Source organism: Debaryomyces fabryi, assembly GCF_001447935.2.
Source record: "Debaryomyces fabryi strain CBS 789 chromosome Unknown contig00118, whole genome shotgun sequence".
In the NCBI taxonomy this organism is placed as follows: domain Eukaryota; kingdom Fungi; phylum Ascomycota; class Pichiomycetes; order Serinales; family Debaryomycetaceae; genus Debaryomyces; species Debaryomyces fabryi.
In genome coordinates this window covers 1-15,219 of record NW_015385544.1, presented here as the reverse complement: position 1 = coordinate 15,219, position 15,219 = coordinate 1, and the positions used below count along the sequence as shown (strand labels likewise).

The 15,219-nt window shown below is 34.6% G+C and overlaps 7 protein-coding genes across 7 annotated transcripts; 3 read left to right on the top strand and 4 right to left on the bottom strand.

The window, feature by feature from the left end:
- Nucleotides 1–76: 76 nt before the first annotated feature.
- On the bottom strand, nucleotides 77–3,373 carry MPH1 (3'-5' DNA helicase; the record flags this gene model as incomplete). The annotated part of the gene is made up of 1 exon (XM_015613245.1): nucleotides 77–3,373. The coding sequence occupies one exon, from the start codon at nucleotides 3,371–3,373 to the stop codon at nucleotides 77–79; it is 3,297 nt and encodes a 1,098-aa protein (XP_015465923.1).
- A 146-nt stretch (nucleotides 3,374–3,519) lies between these two features.
- On the top strand, nucleotides 3,520–3,711 carry AC631_04415 (uncharacterized protein; the record flags this gene model as incomplete). The annotated part of the gene is made up of 1 exon (XM_015613244.1): nucleotides 3,520–3,711. One exon carries the CDS (start codon nucleotides 3,520–3,522, stop codon nucleotides 3,709–3,711), a length of 192 nt encoding a protein of 63 aa, XP_015465922.1.
- A 1,211-nt stretch (nucleotides 3,712–4,922) lies between these two features.
- AC631_04414 (uncharacterized protein) lies at nucleotides 4,923–5,300 on the bottom strand (the record flags this gene model as incomplete). The annotated part of the gene is made up of 1 exon (XM_015613243.1): nucleotides 4,923–5,300. One exon carries the CDS (start codon nucleotides 5,298–5,300, stop codon nucleotides 4,923–4,925), a length of 378 nt encoding a protein of 125 aa, XP_015465921.1.
- Nucleotides 5,301–6,680: 1,380 nt separating this feature from the next.
- On the top strand, nucleotides 6,681–8,549 carry AC631_04413 (uncharacterized protein; the record flags this gene model as incomplete). The annotated part of the gene is made up of 1 exon (XM_015613242.1): nucleotides 6,681–8,549. One exon carries the CDS (start codon nucleotides 6,681–6,683, stop codon nucleotides 8,547–8,549), a length of 1,869 nt encoding a protein of 622 aa, XP_015465920.1.
- Nucleotides 8,550–8,702: 153 nt separating this feature from the next.
- TEA1 (Tea1p) lies at nucleotides 8,703–10,955 on the top strand (the record flags this gene model as incomplete). The annotated part of the gene is made up of 1 exon (XM_015613241.1): nucleotides 8,703–10,955. One exon carries the CDS (start codon nucleotides 8,703–8,705, stop codon nucleotides 10,953–10,955), a length of 2,253 nt encoding a protein of 750 aa, XP_015465919.1.
- A 60-nt stretch (nucleotides 10,956–11,015) lies between these two features.
- Nucleotides 11,016–12,752, bottom strand: AC631_04411 (alpha-keto acid decarboxylase family protein; the record flags this gene model as incomplete). The annotated part of the gene is made up of 1 exon (XM_015613240.1): nucleotides 11,016–12,752. The coding sequence occupies one exon, from the start codon at nucleotides 12,750–12,752 to the stop codon at nucleotides 11,016–11,018; it is 1,737 nt and encodes a 578-aa protein (XP_015465918.1).
- A 525-nt stretch (nucleotides 12,753–13,277) lies between these two features.
- On the bottom strand, nucleotides 13,278–14,963 carry ALG8 (dolichyl-P-Glc:Glc1Man(9)GlcNAc(2)-PP-dolichol alpha-1,3-glucosyltransferase; the record flags this gene model as incomplete). Its single annotated transcript, XM_015613239.1, has 1 exon — nucleotides 13,278–14,963. The coding sequence occupies one exon, from the start codon at nucleotides 14,961–14,963 to the stop codon at nucleotides 13,278–13,280; it is 1,686 nt and encodes a 561-aa protein (XP_015465917.1).
- Nucleotides 14,964–15,219: the final 256 nt, after the last annotated feature.

Below are 15,219 nucleotides of genomic sequence, written 5' to 3'. Positions count from 1 at the left end.
AAGGAAAAATTATTACCACTTTTTGCAGTAATTAAAATGTTCATAAAATATATACATGTTTATATCTATAACATCGTTATTTCGAGTCTGTTTTCGTTATTTTTTGAACAATACTACTATTTTCATGATGTATTAGATCGTAAGTTTGCTTATAGCGTTCCATCATATTTTTAGCAGTTGTAGTAGAAGTTGTTCCCATAAATTTGGAAGATTGTAGAAGCCTTCTTGAAGCCTGACTATGTCCAATTTGTCCATGATGGTGTATTGATGAGTTTCGCTTATTAAAATTCAATGGATCATAAAAATCAATTCTATCGGCAGGATCCAAAATAGAAAAATATGAGGTGTAGAGTTCAAGCATTTCTTCTTGATTAAGAAGTCCTTCTCCCGAGGAGAATTCATGTTTATAGACTTGATCTGAAGGTTTGCTCACAGGAAAATTTGGCGATGATGATCGTTCAAAGGAAGATATTTTGTCGTTGGCGATCAACACTAATTCATCATCTAAGCCATCATCGAACACGTCGGCCTCATCAAATGCATCATCTATAGCAGACTCCGTAATCTTATTTTTATAACTTTGCTCGTTGTTTATGTAATCTTTCATTAAGTTTTCGTCTTCATTAACAGTTATTGTTTGGTTGGCTGTATTAGGTTTAATCACCCTACTATATTGCTGCTTAAGCTGATCGGTAATATTATTTGCTTTTCGTCTTTTTAAGCCTAAGGTCTTTTGCTTTGGCGCAAATTCTCGATTATTTGCATCCATATTTGGAGATTTTCTTTTCTCAGCTACATTAACAGTCGATGGTTCCATATTTTCTGTTACTTCTGGTGTCGTTTCTTCAATCAGAGAAGTAGGCATATTTATAGTCTTACCATTTTGGGGCGATAAGCGTCCTATTCCTAAGGCAGACGGTGTTCCACGACAAGGCGGCGATTTCGAAGCTCCTGATTCTTTATTCTCTTTATTAACAGTTGCAAAATCACCAGTAACTTTATTGTTAATATTTTCAATTCCATCCTTAAAATCTTGTTCCCGCGTACAGTTCGAGTTTGATTTTCTCTGCTGATCATTTTTTACAGGAGAACTTTTTCCTTCAATCATTAATTCATCTTCAGTATCAGACTCTAAAAGCTTATCTAAGAGGTCTTTTTCTCTTCTAGTATCTGCCACAGATTTATCACTGTCTGCCTTTTTAATCATATTAGTAACATTTTGAAAACCAGTTATAACATTATCAGGCATGAAAAATCTCTTTTCAATTTTTTTGGATTTAGACTTAATGTTAGACTTAGGCTTAGTTACTTTATCACCTTTATTATTCATATACATTGTGGCAATTCTTATAATTTCATCCTCATCTTCTTCAGCCTCAATTTCCGTATTTTCTTCCGGAATTTCTATAAATTTCTTCTCAACTATTGGTTTATAATTCTTCGGTATTATTCGATTACTTTGAGCTAATGTTATTAGTCTATTATGCATTATATGCTGTTGAATAAATTCATATCCAGCCATTGCTTTATCAAATTTCAGTTCCTCGTTGCCAGCAAACAATAAAAGTACTTTACCGTCTCTCTTACGTCCAGTTCTACCCATTCTTTGAATATTTTTAATCGGGGAACTGGTAGAGTCATAACATATAATTAAATCAACTTCACCAATATCCAAACCTTCTTCACCAATAGATGTTGCGACTAATATATTGTATTCACCTTTTTTAAACTTTTTGATTAATTCCTTTTGCAATTTTTGATTCATACCTTTAATCTGTGCATCCTCTGAACTGGTACGTGAAGTCGATCTCTCAGAAGTTTCAGTATTCTTTTGCTTGCCTTTCGTAGCTTTTCCTTTTGCCTTACTCTTTTTGCCCTTGCTTAAATACGTTTCTTCATCAAATTTTTCTTTCTCTTTAGATTGACCGATAAAAATATGTGGCTTTAGGTTACTTCCTATCCTTTCAATAGAGTTAACAATATCTAGAGCAGATTCTCTAAATTCAGTAAAAATGATTACTCTAGAATCATTTTCTTCGTTTTCTTTAAAAAATCCATCTAATTCATTGATTAAAACCTCAAGCTTGGGATGTCCTAAGTAGTTATCATTAGAAATTAATTCTCTACACGTACTAAGTATTAAGTTGATGTTTTCGTGGAAATAAAATCTAGCAGCTGTTTGGTTAGTTGACTTTTTATTATTATATTTTGTTGTGAACTCTTTGTGCTTTTGGTCGAAATAATTATAAAATGATTTTATTCCGTATATATTTAGCCTCCTCAATGACTGACCTACTACATTTAAAATTTGTAAAATGAAATAATTCTGCCATTTTAAACCCTCTGGAATAGTAGGGTTCTTCAATAATCTTTGAGACGCATCAATTACTTGAAATGCATTGATTTTCAGTGGATCAGTCATATCATATATTCTTCGTTCATTTGCCATTGACAACACGGGTTGAATTGCAGTACATAACATATCAACAATTTCACAAATCTCTATAGAAGGTGACACAGTTACTCTTTCAATTGTTTTTCTTTTCATATACTTTGAAATATCTATACTCTGTTCTGTTCTGACCTCAACCTTTGAAATCGAAAGATTATCAATAATTTCTTGAACACCTTCTACATCAGAAGCTGGTGTAGCCGTTAAAGCCAAAATTCTGAACGAATTACTGAACCTGGTTATAAATTTTACAACATTATTATAAGCATAATTACCCTTAGACTTATGAGCTTCATCAATCACCAACAATACAACCAGTTTTGGATCTATAATACCGGTTGTCAAATCATTTTCAACCACTTGGGGCGTGGTAAAAAACACAGTTTTCGAATTCCATATATCTGTTCTATTCCTTCTGGATTTGTCTAATAAAATTGCTACTTGTGAGGTTGGTATACCTGTTATCCCACAACATGCTTTAATTTGTTGCGCTACCAATGGCTTTGTAGGAGCCATGAAAATGATCTTTCCCTGAGGAAACCATCGGGTGAAATTAAGCATAACCGTACTAGCAATAAAAGTCTTACCTAAACCCGTAGGTAAAGCAACCAATAAATTGTCATAGAACGCACGCTGCACAATATTGAATTGATAATCACGAATCTCAAAGTTAGTGGGATAAATATATGTGGACAAATTTTCATAATCAAGGACATGATGTGTAGGAGGCAACTCTGTATATCCTTTGGATGTATCAATTTCAATATACTGCTGGGGGATTATCTCCCCATAAAGATTCCTTTGTAACTTACTTTTCAGGGACAGAGACAGAGACAGAGACAGAGGAATATTATGGATAAGATTAGTTATTTCTGAATCATCTAAATCATCATTAAATACGGAATCATCATCACTATTCATTTGTCAAGTAGTATTCCATAAAGATGGCATGAACAGTACAAACACTGTATAGAGAAAAGACAAGAACACAAATTTGGATCTAATGAGAAAGTCAAAAAAAAAAAACAAATGAGAAAAACACGTCTCGTTTATACTTATTTAGCTCCATGACAAGCCAAGAGGATCCATATAAATTGCTAACGCAATATATGAAAGCATTGAATAAACCTTTAGAAACATTAATGAAAAATCATGATGAATTTGTATTACAAAATGTACAAATTATGAATAATATAAATTCCTTGCCAAAATTTAATCTGGACTTGCAAGAAGAATTGAAGAACACGAAAGGACAATAATTGAATTTTATGAAAATTACTCTTTAAAAGTCCAACATACTAAACAATGTTTTGGGAATATGCCTGCTATGGAGTAAACCAGTGCTCAATAAGGTAAAAAAATCAATAGTTAGCGTGCAGAATTCCGTCATAAAGCGTATTGTATCTGAGGAACCCCTATAGATGATATTTCATACGTGTTAGCTTATCATAAAATACAAGAATATAGGAGTTGCTTCAGAAAGTGGGGTTATTTATTTTTATAGCACAAATTCTATGGGGACAAATATAGATGGGGCAAGCAGTGAATGTTGCTAATTCCTTGGGCAATGTTGTGCGACATTTGGTGGATTGATCATCCACCATTAATGTAATATATATTATTTTATAGAGGAGTCGGACTGATTCTCCCCCAATTCAAGATCATCTAGTTAATACAAACAATAAACGGTAGAAAAAAATATTGCCCATAAAACCTTCTATAACATGTAGCCGAACAATGGTGCTATTATTTGTTATAGTGCGCTAGATGTCTTTATTATTATCAGTGTGATTACGCTTCCTAAATAGTAGACTCCTAAGGCTGATTGGACAATCTGTCTTGTTGCTGTGAGCTACTGGTGACAAGTAGTCGCCGTACGGTAATCATTCTTTGGTTATAGCCAAATGTTCGGTGAGGGGAGATTTATTACTCTTAATATTCTTAGGCATATATATGTAGCTGACTACTATTGCCCTTGCCTCTATAAATTGAAGGGTCATGCTGGAGGAAGCGAGTACAAAGTTCGTAAACGTAAGGGACCGAAAACAGAATACTTCCCGAGAGAACAAAAAATTTCTTCATCACGTCAAAAAAATGTATACCCATCAAAGAGCAATAGGAAAAATTATTAGCCGGAAAGGCCCATGCGTTTAACATATTCTAGACAATTGCGTCGGCAATTCCATTTCCATTCATGCGGTGGTCTAAATACCGAAAGCTCGCGCATACAAAAATGTCGCCTCGGAAGTACCGCCAGATCCAGGGAAAAAGGAATTTGGTGGGGGACTTAGGAACTTAAGCGCACGGCGATTAGACGACGTTTTCCCGGGCTATTATTCTTTATGGATACGAGAAACAAAATGTAGCAAATCGCTGAGCAGACATTAAAGATTAATGAGTAGTAATGACGAATTATAATTATTATTAAAAGATATATGACTTGCATATATTTGGTATATACTTTTCGTAACTATAGACACATTTCGTCCAAGAAACCGTAGTCAATGGATCTCCCGTTTATGATTTCACGAGAATTTATTATGTAGTTGAACTTCACCTTTTTAAAGGGTTTAGACTTTGAGGCGGGCTTGTTCCGAGGTTCCAGCGGGCGGTCAAAATCTACCGAAATATCGCTGTCCATCGTGCGAAGTGAGGACGTAGACGATAAGGAGGTAACCGAGCTATTTCTCGAGTCGCACTTCGCACCGGTAGAATCACAGGCGCCGGCCGATAAATCGACCGAGCATATACAATCGTCAGTATCAAACTTGGGACCGTAGAGCCAAGTGATGTCTTCATCCTTTTTCCAATTGATACAGCTAGGTGATACTTCTGGCAACCTTTTCATTTGCTTGTACCACCGTCTCCAGCATGTATTTTCTAATCGCCTGGAAACGGTTGACGGTATCACGCAGCTGATATCATCTTGCTGTGACCGTACACTGATTGAGTTATTGCGTTTCCAACATTGATGCAAACTATATTCGTTGATGGAAAGGTCAGACATGTAGTCTATGTTTTGTGTGAAGGTAGGTGCGTTTGTTGTTTTGTAATTCGTTAAATCGTCGTAGCAGAATCCGGTATGCATTTCAAGTGGTATTATTATTATTATTTATTATTGGTTTTCCCTTATGTTTTATATTTCCTTTTTTTCGTAACTCTTTATTTCGTATGAACTTTTGCCTCTATCCAGTAGTTTAGCTGTATTGTCCTTTAATTCCAGATCTATGATGTTTTTCCAGTAGCTATCCAGTAGTTTCTGTCTAAGTACACTCAAATCAGTGTTAATCTTGTATGATATTCGCTAATTATATATGATGGAACGTTTCTAATTCAATATTTTATACTACGAGTTTATGAGAAACCAATTGTTAGGAAATTTGTTGTTTAAATACCGAATGGCTCAAGCAGATGCAAATACGACTAAAGTCCTAAAAATGTGCCGCGGGGATTAGTTAAACTACCAGAATGGAAATATGCACTTTTGGCGCAGTGGAAGTAACTTAAATGCAGAAGAAAATTAAGGTTTAACAAATTTCCGTAAGTGATAAATGTCGTCGTTTAGCCCATTGCCGGCTAATTAGGCATAACCGCTCCACCGCTTGGTCACAAGACCAAATGGAGAATTATTTGATTACTTTTTTGCTTGTCAAGCATATTACGCGATGATGGCAAAGAAAAATGGTACGTTTTCATATACTTATACGGCTTACGAATTTGCTTGGTAGAGGCTTTTGTTTGAATAGAAAGAGGTATATGCTATTTCAGGTGAATTATGGGGAACAAACTCTGGCTAAGGAATATTTGCACTAAAAATACGCCTTTAGTAGAAAGTGGTGCAGGGTTGCAGTAAGTGATGATTCGTGAAAATTTGCTGACAATACGCAGTGCAGTCATTTGGTCGGTGTAAGGGTCTCGGAATCATATTTCTTAAGTCCATGGGTGGGGGGGACAAATATTTTAGCTGTCGATATTAGTTCACTATTTGATTCTATCACCGAATTAGAGATTCGTAAATGCGTTGTAGAAAAATGAATAGGAAAGAGATCACATAATTTTCTATCATACTATTCTGATTACATGGAGAGGCCCTTTGGGCATTTGTACCATTCAGCTATGATGACATCGCACTGTGTATTTTGACCACTACACGACCCAAATTAGGTGATGAATTCGATTAGAAGTTGATATATAGGCTTTGATTTAGAATGATACGCTTTAATTGCAAATGGGTAAAAAAGCGAGTACTGAGACGTTGAATACACAGACGATGGATGGAACCGGGCCAAGCACATTAAAACATAGTGCCTCTGATAACTCATATCATTCCAACTCGTCCAATGATAGAAGCTATCAGGAGCAAATTTCAAATATCAATTCACAAAACGCTAATTTGAAAACCATAAATAAGCATTTGGTGAATCAAGAAGATACTTTAAAATTGCAAGGGGGAGATGTAGCTAGACACCTCTACCTGCAGCTTGAAAATGTTAGCAGCAAAGAGTTGACGAACCTGAAGAAGAGAACGAGGTCATCATCGTTTTCCAATTTCATGACTCAGTCGAGAAGGCAGTCTACTGCTAGCGACATTAATATTCCAGGAGGATTTAGAAGAGAATTTTTAATTAACAAATCTTTGCAGGAGAATACGGAGCCTCCAAATTTTTTGACAAGAAATTTTGTTGAGTTTTTGAGCATATATGGTCGTTTTGCGGGGGAGAATTTTGATGATGACGAAGATAATGATGAACAATATGAGGAGGCATTCGACGAAGAGTCGCTATTGCTACCCAATGAACGTAGAGCGCCCCCTACCCGTAGGCCTAGACCAGAAAAGAAGGGAGCAGCCAATATTCCCAAGACGTTTTTCTTAGTTTTTAAAGCGTTGGTGGGTTCTGGTATATTGTTTTTACCTAAGGCTTTTGCTAATGGAGGTCTTTTGTTTTCATCCATTATGTTATTATGTTTTGGATTGTTGACATTTCTTTGTTATATCATTTTAATCCGTTCTAAAAGAATATTGAACAAATCTTCATTCGGTGAGTTAGGATTTAAGACCCATGGAAAGCCGTTAAGAATTTGCATTTTAATATCTATCTTGATTTCCCAAATTGGGTTTGTTGCTACTTATATTTTATTTACAGCAGAAAATGTGATCTCTTTCATCGAGAACTACTTACATTTTTCTGCTCACTACGTGAGTACACGGAATATTGTCATTCTCCAATGTATTTTATTAATTCCTTTGGTTCTCATCAGAAATTTAGCTAAGTTATCTATAATTTCTTTGATATCATCGGTTTTTATAGTAATTGGACTAATAATCATATTCTATTTTTCCATTATGAAAATTTCAGTCGAAGGTGTTGGTCCAAATATAGTCAAATTTAACTCTAGCAACTGGTCAATGTTGATTGGAGTCGCAGTTACATCATTTGAAGGTATTGGATTGATTTTACCAATTGAATCTTCGATGGCTCAACCAGAAAAATTCCCTATGGTTTTATCAATAAGTATGTGCGTTATAACGACATTATTCGTGTCTATTGGTGTTCTTGGGTATTCTACATTTGGAGATCAGGTTAAATCAATCGTTATTTTGAATTTGCCACAGGGTAAACTATCTGTTCAGCTCATATCGTTACTCTACTCGTTAGCGGTATTCTTGACAGCGCCCCTCCAGTTATTTCCGGTAACTAAGATATTAGAATCCTTAATTTTCAATTCATACTTATTCAATGATAGAACTACTTCTACTAAGAAAGATGATGAAGGTAAATTGTATCACTTTTCAGGCAAATATAGTACGTCAATTAAGTGGTCCAAGAATTTAATAAGAGCAATATTAATTAGCTCGATATGTATAATTGCATATTTAAATGCAAACAACATAGATAAATTCATTTCTTTCAATGGGTGTTTTGCATGTATCCCACTCGTATATATCTATCCTCCCTTGATACATTTGAAAACTTATAAATTTGATAGACAAAATGATTGGAAGGGTAAATTTTTTAAAGTATTTGATTATATTTTAATAGTCGTTGGGATGATAGCAGTTTTCTATACGACGTATCAAATTTTATTCTTAATTTAATCAAATATTTGATTTAAGAATATACATATTCTCCTAAGTACATTCGCACTGTAATTTTATTTGTTTTTCTTAAAAAGATCTCATCTTTATCCCCAGATAAATAAGACTGAATATATATGTATTCCCAGATATCAGGAAGGTAACACTAAACATATGTCTTCGTTACCTAAAAAGAGGAAACAGGAGGTTAATAACAAGGGAAAAGACAATAATACAAATCCACGATTATTGTCTTGTCAGAGATGTCGGACTAGAAAGATTAAATGCAACTTTGAATATCCATGTTCAAATTGTACAAAAGTTGGTGCTGACTGTGTCAAGACTGTTAATGACATGAGAAAGAAAAGACCACCAGCTAATTATGTTTCGAACCTTGAAAAGCAAATAGAGAATTTGACTGATTTTTTCGAAAAGTTTAAAAAACTTGACTCAATAGAAGCAAAACAAAAATTAATCGATTCTACAGATTTGAACGAGTTTGTTAGCAAGGACTACCAGGAATACAATTCTGCTTCATCAGAAATGGAAAATTATGCATTTCACTCCCCCAAACATGATATAAAAAATTCTAGCATGTCGGTTTATGGACCAACCAGTGTTTACGACAATGACTTAATAACCGGGAAATCAAAATCTCCATCAAAGCGAGAAGAAGTATCTATTAATGCTTTAAATAAGGATCCCAATATATTGCATTGTTTAAAGTTATTTTTTACTTGGCAGTATCCTGACCACAATATGTTCATATTTAGAGAGGCCTTTTTAATTGATTTTTTTGATCCCAAACCAAATAGTTTATATTGCTCAAGAAATTTGGTGTTGAGCATTTGTGCATTGGGTTCAAGAATGTCCGATGACGATAAAATATACTCTAGATCTATTGAGTTTTATAATGAAGCCAGGGTTTCACTTTTGTCTCAGCTAGACCACCCATCAATCACATCATTACAGAGTTTCTTATTGCTTGCATTTTATGATATTTGTGATGGGTCAAATTCATCTGGTTGGATGCTTAGTGGTAATGCTATGAGAATGGGCTTTGATCTTGGTTTTCAATTAAACCCAGAAGTATGGTTTTTGAAGTCTCATGATGATTTAAGCCCCTTAGATGTGGCGATTAGAAGCAGAATTTATTGGGGTAGTTACATGGCTGATCATTTCATAAGTTTATTATTAGGCAGACCTTCGTTATTGAAAATATCCGATGCTACAATACCTGAAACTGATGATTTACCAGATTTAGAATGGATAGATGACTATAGGTATCTTGACCCTAAGTGCAAAGCTAAGAAAGATACACAAATATCAAATCCGTTAAAGAATGTAATTAAGTTAATTAATATTTCAGATAGCATGTTAAATGATATATTCACTCGTTCAGAAGATAATCACGATAAAAATAACGATGATATAAATTTATTGTCAAGAATGGAGAAGCTTTCTGAATACAATAGTCATATAATGAAATGGAAAGAATCATTACCCGAAGACTTGGCTTGGGATAAAAGCTTTTTACAGGAAACTGCTGATAATCCAACACTTCTGTGCATAAGATATTACTACTACATCCTCATTTTGTGTCTCAATAGACCTTTTGTAGGTATTTCCAAATCCGCCGAAGAGGAGCATCATTTATCGCCTGCAATTATTTGTACTAATGCAATTGAAGACTTATATGTTGCTATACGTCGGTTTCAAGAGACTCATGGGTTAAGAAGAGCATCAATATTTATGGTTTATTGTTCTATTCTTTCTATTTCAGTAATTTTACTTACTAATAAAAGTAAACAGTTAGTGAACAAAAAACAGGAGAGATTGCAGTTCTTCATGAACGTGTTACATGATTGCTCTCGAACCTGGAAATTAGCCGAAAAATCCTACAAGTTAATTAAAATAAAATTACAACACAGCCATAATAATGAAAATGAATCAAAGAAAGAAGAGAATAGTTCTCCAACTACGAACAATGTAGCCACTGAGAACTTGTTCAATTCTAAATCTCCGAATTTCTCGAACAACCGACAACAGGAGAACGACAGAGATCATTTACAATTATCACGGCCGTTTGAAAATAATTCGCAGATTCGGTCTACTGAAAGTTTTCAGAGAGTTCTGCTTCTGCCTCGGCCACGCCGAGAGTATACTGAACACCAGGGCTTTTCACCGAATGAACCTGCCAGTTCATTAGTCAACTCAAGAGCACCAATACACGAAATTTCTAGTTCATCGGATAAACATGACCATGAGTACAATAAGACCATAGCAGATGCAAATACCGAGTTGTTATTCGACGAAAATTTGGAATTTTTTGGAGGACCTCCAGTCCTAATGACGTCAGATTTGTTCAATGAAGATTGGGAATCATTATTCCCTGATTATATTTTCAACCCTAAAAATTATATATAACTGTATTATTAAGTATCACTATCCCATATATCTTATAAAACCTATGTATATATATTTAATTCAATTCGAATTCGTTTGAGCTGTAATTTTAGCTTGTTCAATTAAATTTTGAGGAGAATCCATTGTATCAAGCATGAGTTCTATCACCCTGATCTTATCGTTCTTTGCAAAATTTTGATCGCTGAAAAGATCCAGAAGCTCTTTGACAGTAGAAACTCTTATAGATTCGTAATCATCTGCTTTGAAGGTTTCTAAGATTTTCAAATGGTCCCATGGCTGTATGCTGTTGTAGTCGGCAGTTTCACCATGAATTAATTTTTCAATAGTGTAACCATTGTTATTTAATACAAAAATGTATGGTTTAGTCTTATTTTTAGCCATTGATGAAATTTCTTGAACAGTCAATTGCAAGGAACCATCACCGACAAATAATATAACTCTTCTATTAGGATCAATTTCTTGAGCTGCCATAGCAGCACCACATGTTGCGCCAACGGAGTATCCAATAGAACCCCATAATATTTGAGAAATACCTAAAGTATTCTTTGGAAATTGGGTTTGAATAATACCAAACGACGAAGTACCGGTTTCAGTAATGACAATATCATTTTCCTTTAACCAGCCAGATACTTTACTCCATAACCATTGTTGAGTAATTTTAGACAGTTCATCCTTTTTCTCTTCAGGGAATGGGTCTTTCTCAACTTCGACAGGCTTATATTTACTCGCTGCTTCTTTCAATTTGTCTGATTCTAAAAGTTTCTGCAAAACAGCCTTCATTCTAACGTTTGGATAGTTTGCAGACCTGATCTTAGTATAGTCTGAATGAATCTCAACTACATTCTTTGTTTGATAAGAATAGGAGAAGGAGCCAGTGTTGAAGTCACTAAGCATAGCACCTAGGGATAAAATAAGATCAGAAGATTCAACCTGCTCTTTAACGGAAGGATAAGATAACGTGCCTACATAGACACCGGCGAATCTCTCATGATCCTCATCAATATATTTCGCCCCCTTAGCCATTGGGGTTACAGCAAACTTAAATTTAGTGAGATCGATTAGCTTTCTTGCTTCTCCAGTAGCACCATGTCTTGCACAACAAGCATCGACTAAAATAATAGGGTTCTTGGAATTGGAGATTAATTCTGTAACTCTTTCAAGTACTTCGCTTTCTGTTTCGGGGTCATTTTCAGGAATTGACAAATCAATAGGGGTATCCAAAGACAGCTTTGGAACTTCTAAATCGACCATATTGGTTGGAAAAGCCAAATATGATGGCCTTTGATTAATATAGGCTTCTCTTATGACACGGTCTATTTCTTCTGGACCAGTAGCTGCATCTGCAACCATCCCTGTAGTTTGCGTTATAGCAGAAGACATGCGTCTGAAAACCGTAAAGTCACCATTACCCAAGGTATGGTGCAACAATAATTGCTTTTGTTGAGCAGAAGTTGCTGGAATACCAACAACATGCAACAATCCCACATGTTCAGCATAGGATCCGGCAATACCATTCAAAGCTGATAATTCACCGACTCCAAAAGTTGTAACAAGACATCCAAATCCGTTTGCTGAAGAATCAGTACTCTTAACTCTACTATAACCATCTACAGCATATGCAGCATTCAATTCATTTGCATTTCCTCTCCATGTCAAATCATTCACTTCTTCAATCTTATCCAATAATGTAAGATTGAAGTCCCCTGGAACCCCAAAAATAGATTGAACCTTCAATTGACGAATTCTTTCAAATAAGTATCTACCTAAGCTAATTGTCTCTTCTTTTTTTTGCAGCATTGTAACGTTTTATTTGTCTAATGATTAACCAAAATATTTCAGGAGTATTTCATTCCCTTTTATAGCTATCTCTAAGGAGGTTGCTGTGCCAAATTTCATACAGGAAAGGCTTACAGCTGCAACAGCAACCATTCATGCGCATAATCAAAGTTTATTTAAAGAGATGCAAAAATTAACAAATCGGCCATACAAAATGAATAATGTTATGCAAATATTTACTGGACTCATAACGAGTTATAGAACAGATGAAAGTAGTTCGAATAGTATAGATTAAAAAAAATGATTTCGCCCAGGATCGAACTGGGGACGTTCTGCGTGTTAAGCAGATGCCATAACCAACTAGACCACGAAACCTAATATAAGTTTGTCAATTTCAAGTATACAATAGGATTTGAAGAACCTACATATTTTAGGGTATTAGGATGCTAAATTCCTATTACACTACAATAATTGCCATGTTACATATTTATTAAGAGAGTGCGAGAGTACGGAAAAGTATGATTTTTAATTAGAAAGTTACCTAGCTTAGTCATCTGTCCAAATGGATTCGTCAACGAAGTATAACCAACTGAAACCATTCCAACTACTTATAATACCAATACCACAGTATATACTAATGATCAATAACTTCATGAATTGTAGTTTTCTCAATATTTCGAATTTATGTTCGAACAAGTCCATGAGACTAACAATGGATATGATTGGTACCAAACCTAAAATATAACCATTATTGACTCTGTCTAAAATAACTTTACCGTAGCCACCATTTGTTTTTGGCAATCTTACAACCTTCTTAAGACTAAAATAGTAAACAATGTACCATAATAATGTGTAGGTGATCTTAATGAGCCATTCATCGCAAGTGAAAATCAATGGAAACAAGGAAGTATATGCGCAACTTACTAGCAAGTTAAAAGGGCCTAGTAAATCCTTATCTCTGCTGACAAGAAATGTCATGGGGAATATGATCACCAAGACAGCCTTTTCATGAACATGCCAGCCAAACAAGAAAGACGCAAAACCACATAAAGTCAATGATCCCATAAACCTTCTGAAAGTAGGTTGTAAAAACAAAGGAATTAAAGCCATGACTTGATAAAATAATGTCAAGAAGAAGGTTAATTGTGAAGTTATTGTAGGCAAGATTAGAAACTCAACGTCTCCAATCAAGCCTCTTGTTGTTTTATTAACTAATTTTGAGTCCCATAAGTATTGGGGATTGAACTTGAAAATTTTTAGTAAGATCGGTCTACTAAATGGTATTCTGTAATATATTTGAATCAATAACCTATCAATTGCGGAATAAATTGCCCATACATTAGGTGCCCAGTATGCATGAGTTAACCCTCTGTTAAATGGGAATAATCTTTCTATGAGTTGCGGCATAACCTCATAATAAATAAAGGGGCCAAATGCAATACCAAAGACAGCAATGACTATTGATGATAATTTGAATAAATTCTTCCATCTGATTATATTTAAAAGAGAACTTGAAGATTTGGCCTTATTTCCAAAATTTAAGTCTAAGCAATAAGCACGAAGTAAGAAAACGAAAACTGCTGGGGCTAAATATAAGTAGATATGTTTAAAACAAATCAATATTGAAAACCAAAATCCACACATTAAGTATTTTTTCAACCGTGCTGAATTTATCATCAAAACAAGTATTCCGTACAACATTCCATTATATTGGAAATGAATATGGTCAATGATTAATAAGCCTGGTGATAATACGAGACTCGATGCAACAACAAAAGCTCTCCTAGCTTCCGTATGGGTTTTCGATGAATTAATATACCATTGCAATGAAACAAATAAAACTATCTCACTTACAATTACAGACAACCTTTGAAACAAAACAGTAGGTAAACTATATAGTCCCTTTTCAACTATTTTCAAACATCCGTCGCTTTTAACAAAATCAGGCACGAAGTTAGCCACCACCCACTCAAAGTATGCAAAAAAAGGTGGGTAATCCAACGTCCATTGTGAAGTATTTTCAATGTACCATTTAGATATTGGTAGGTTGTACGTTATTGCTAACCAATTCCTATGAACATCGAAGTCTGTGGAATGATAGCCAACCGATAATAACAACTTAAGTGCAAGAGAAGCCACCCATATATTCACTAATGAATAATTCCATTGCTTATCTTTGCTTAGATCCTTCGACAAGCCAGAAGGTCCTTTGACGTAAGATTTTTTACTCATATATATATCGATTCGTTTACGACAATTATAAGGCAATTAGTACACTTTTCTTAAAGAGCAGTGAGCATTTTTGTTTTAGTGAGAACCCTCACTTTTCTGCAAGTCAGTCTAACAATTTTCAATCTTTACCGCCACATACTTTAACAACTCTACCAAGACTAAACGACACTTAGTGACAGAATAATACTTACACACTTCAATAGTTTAATTTAATATTTAGAAAGATTTCTTACGAATCTTCTAAAAATAAAAAAAT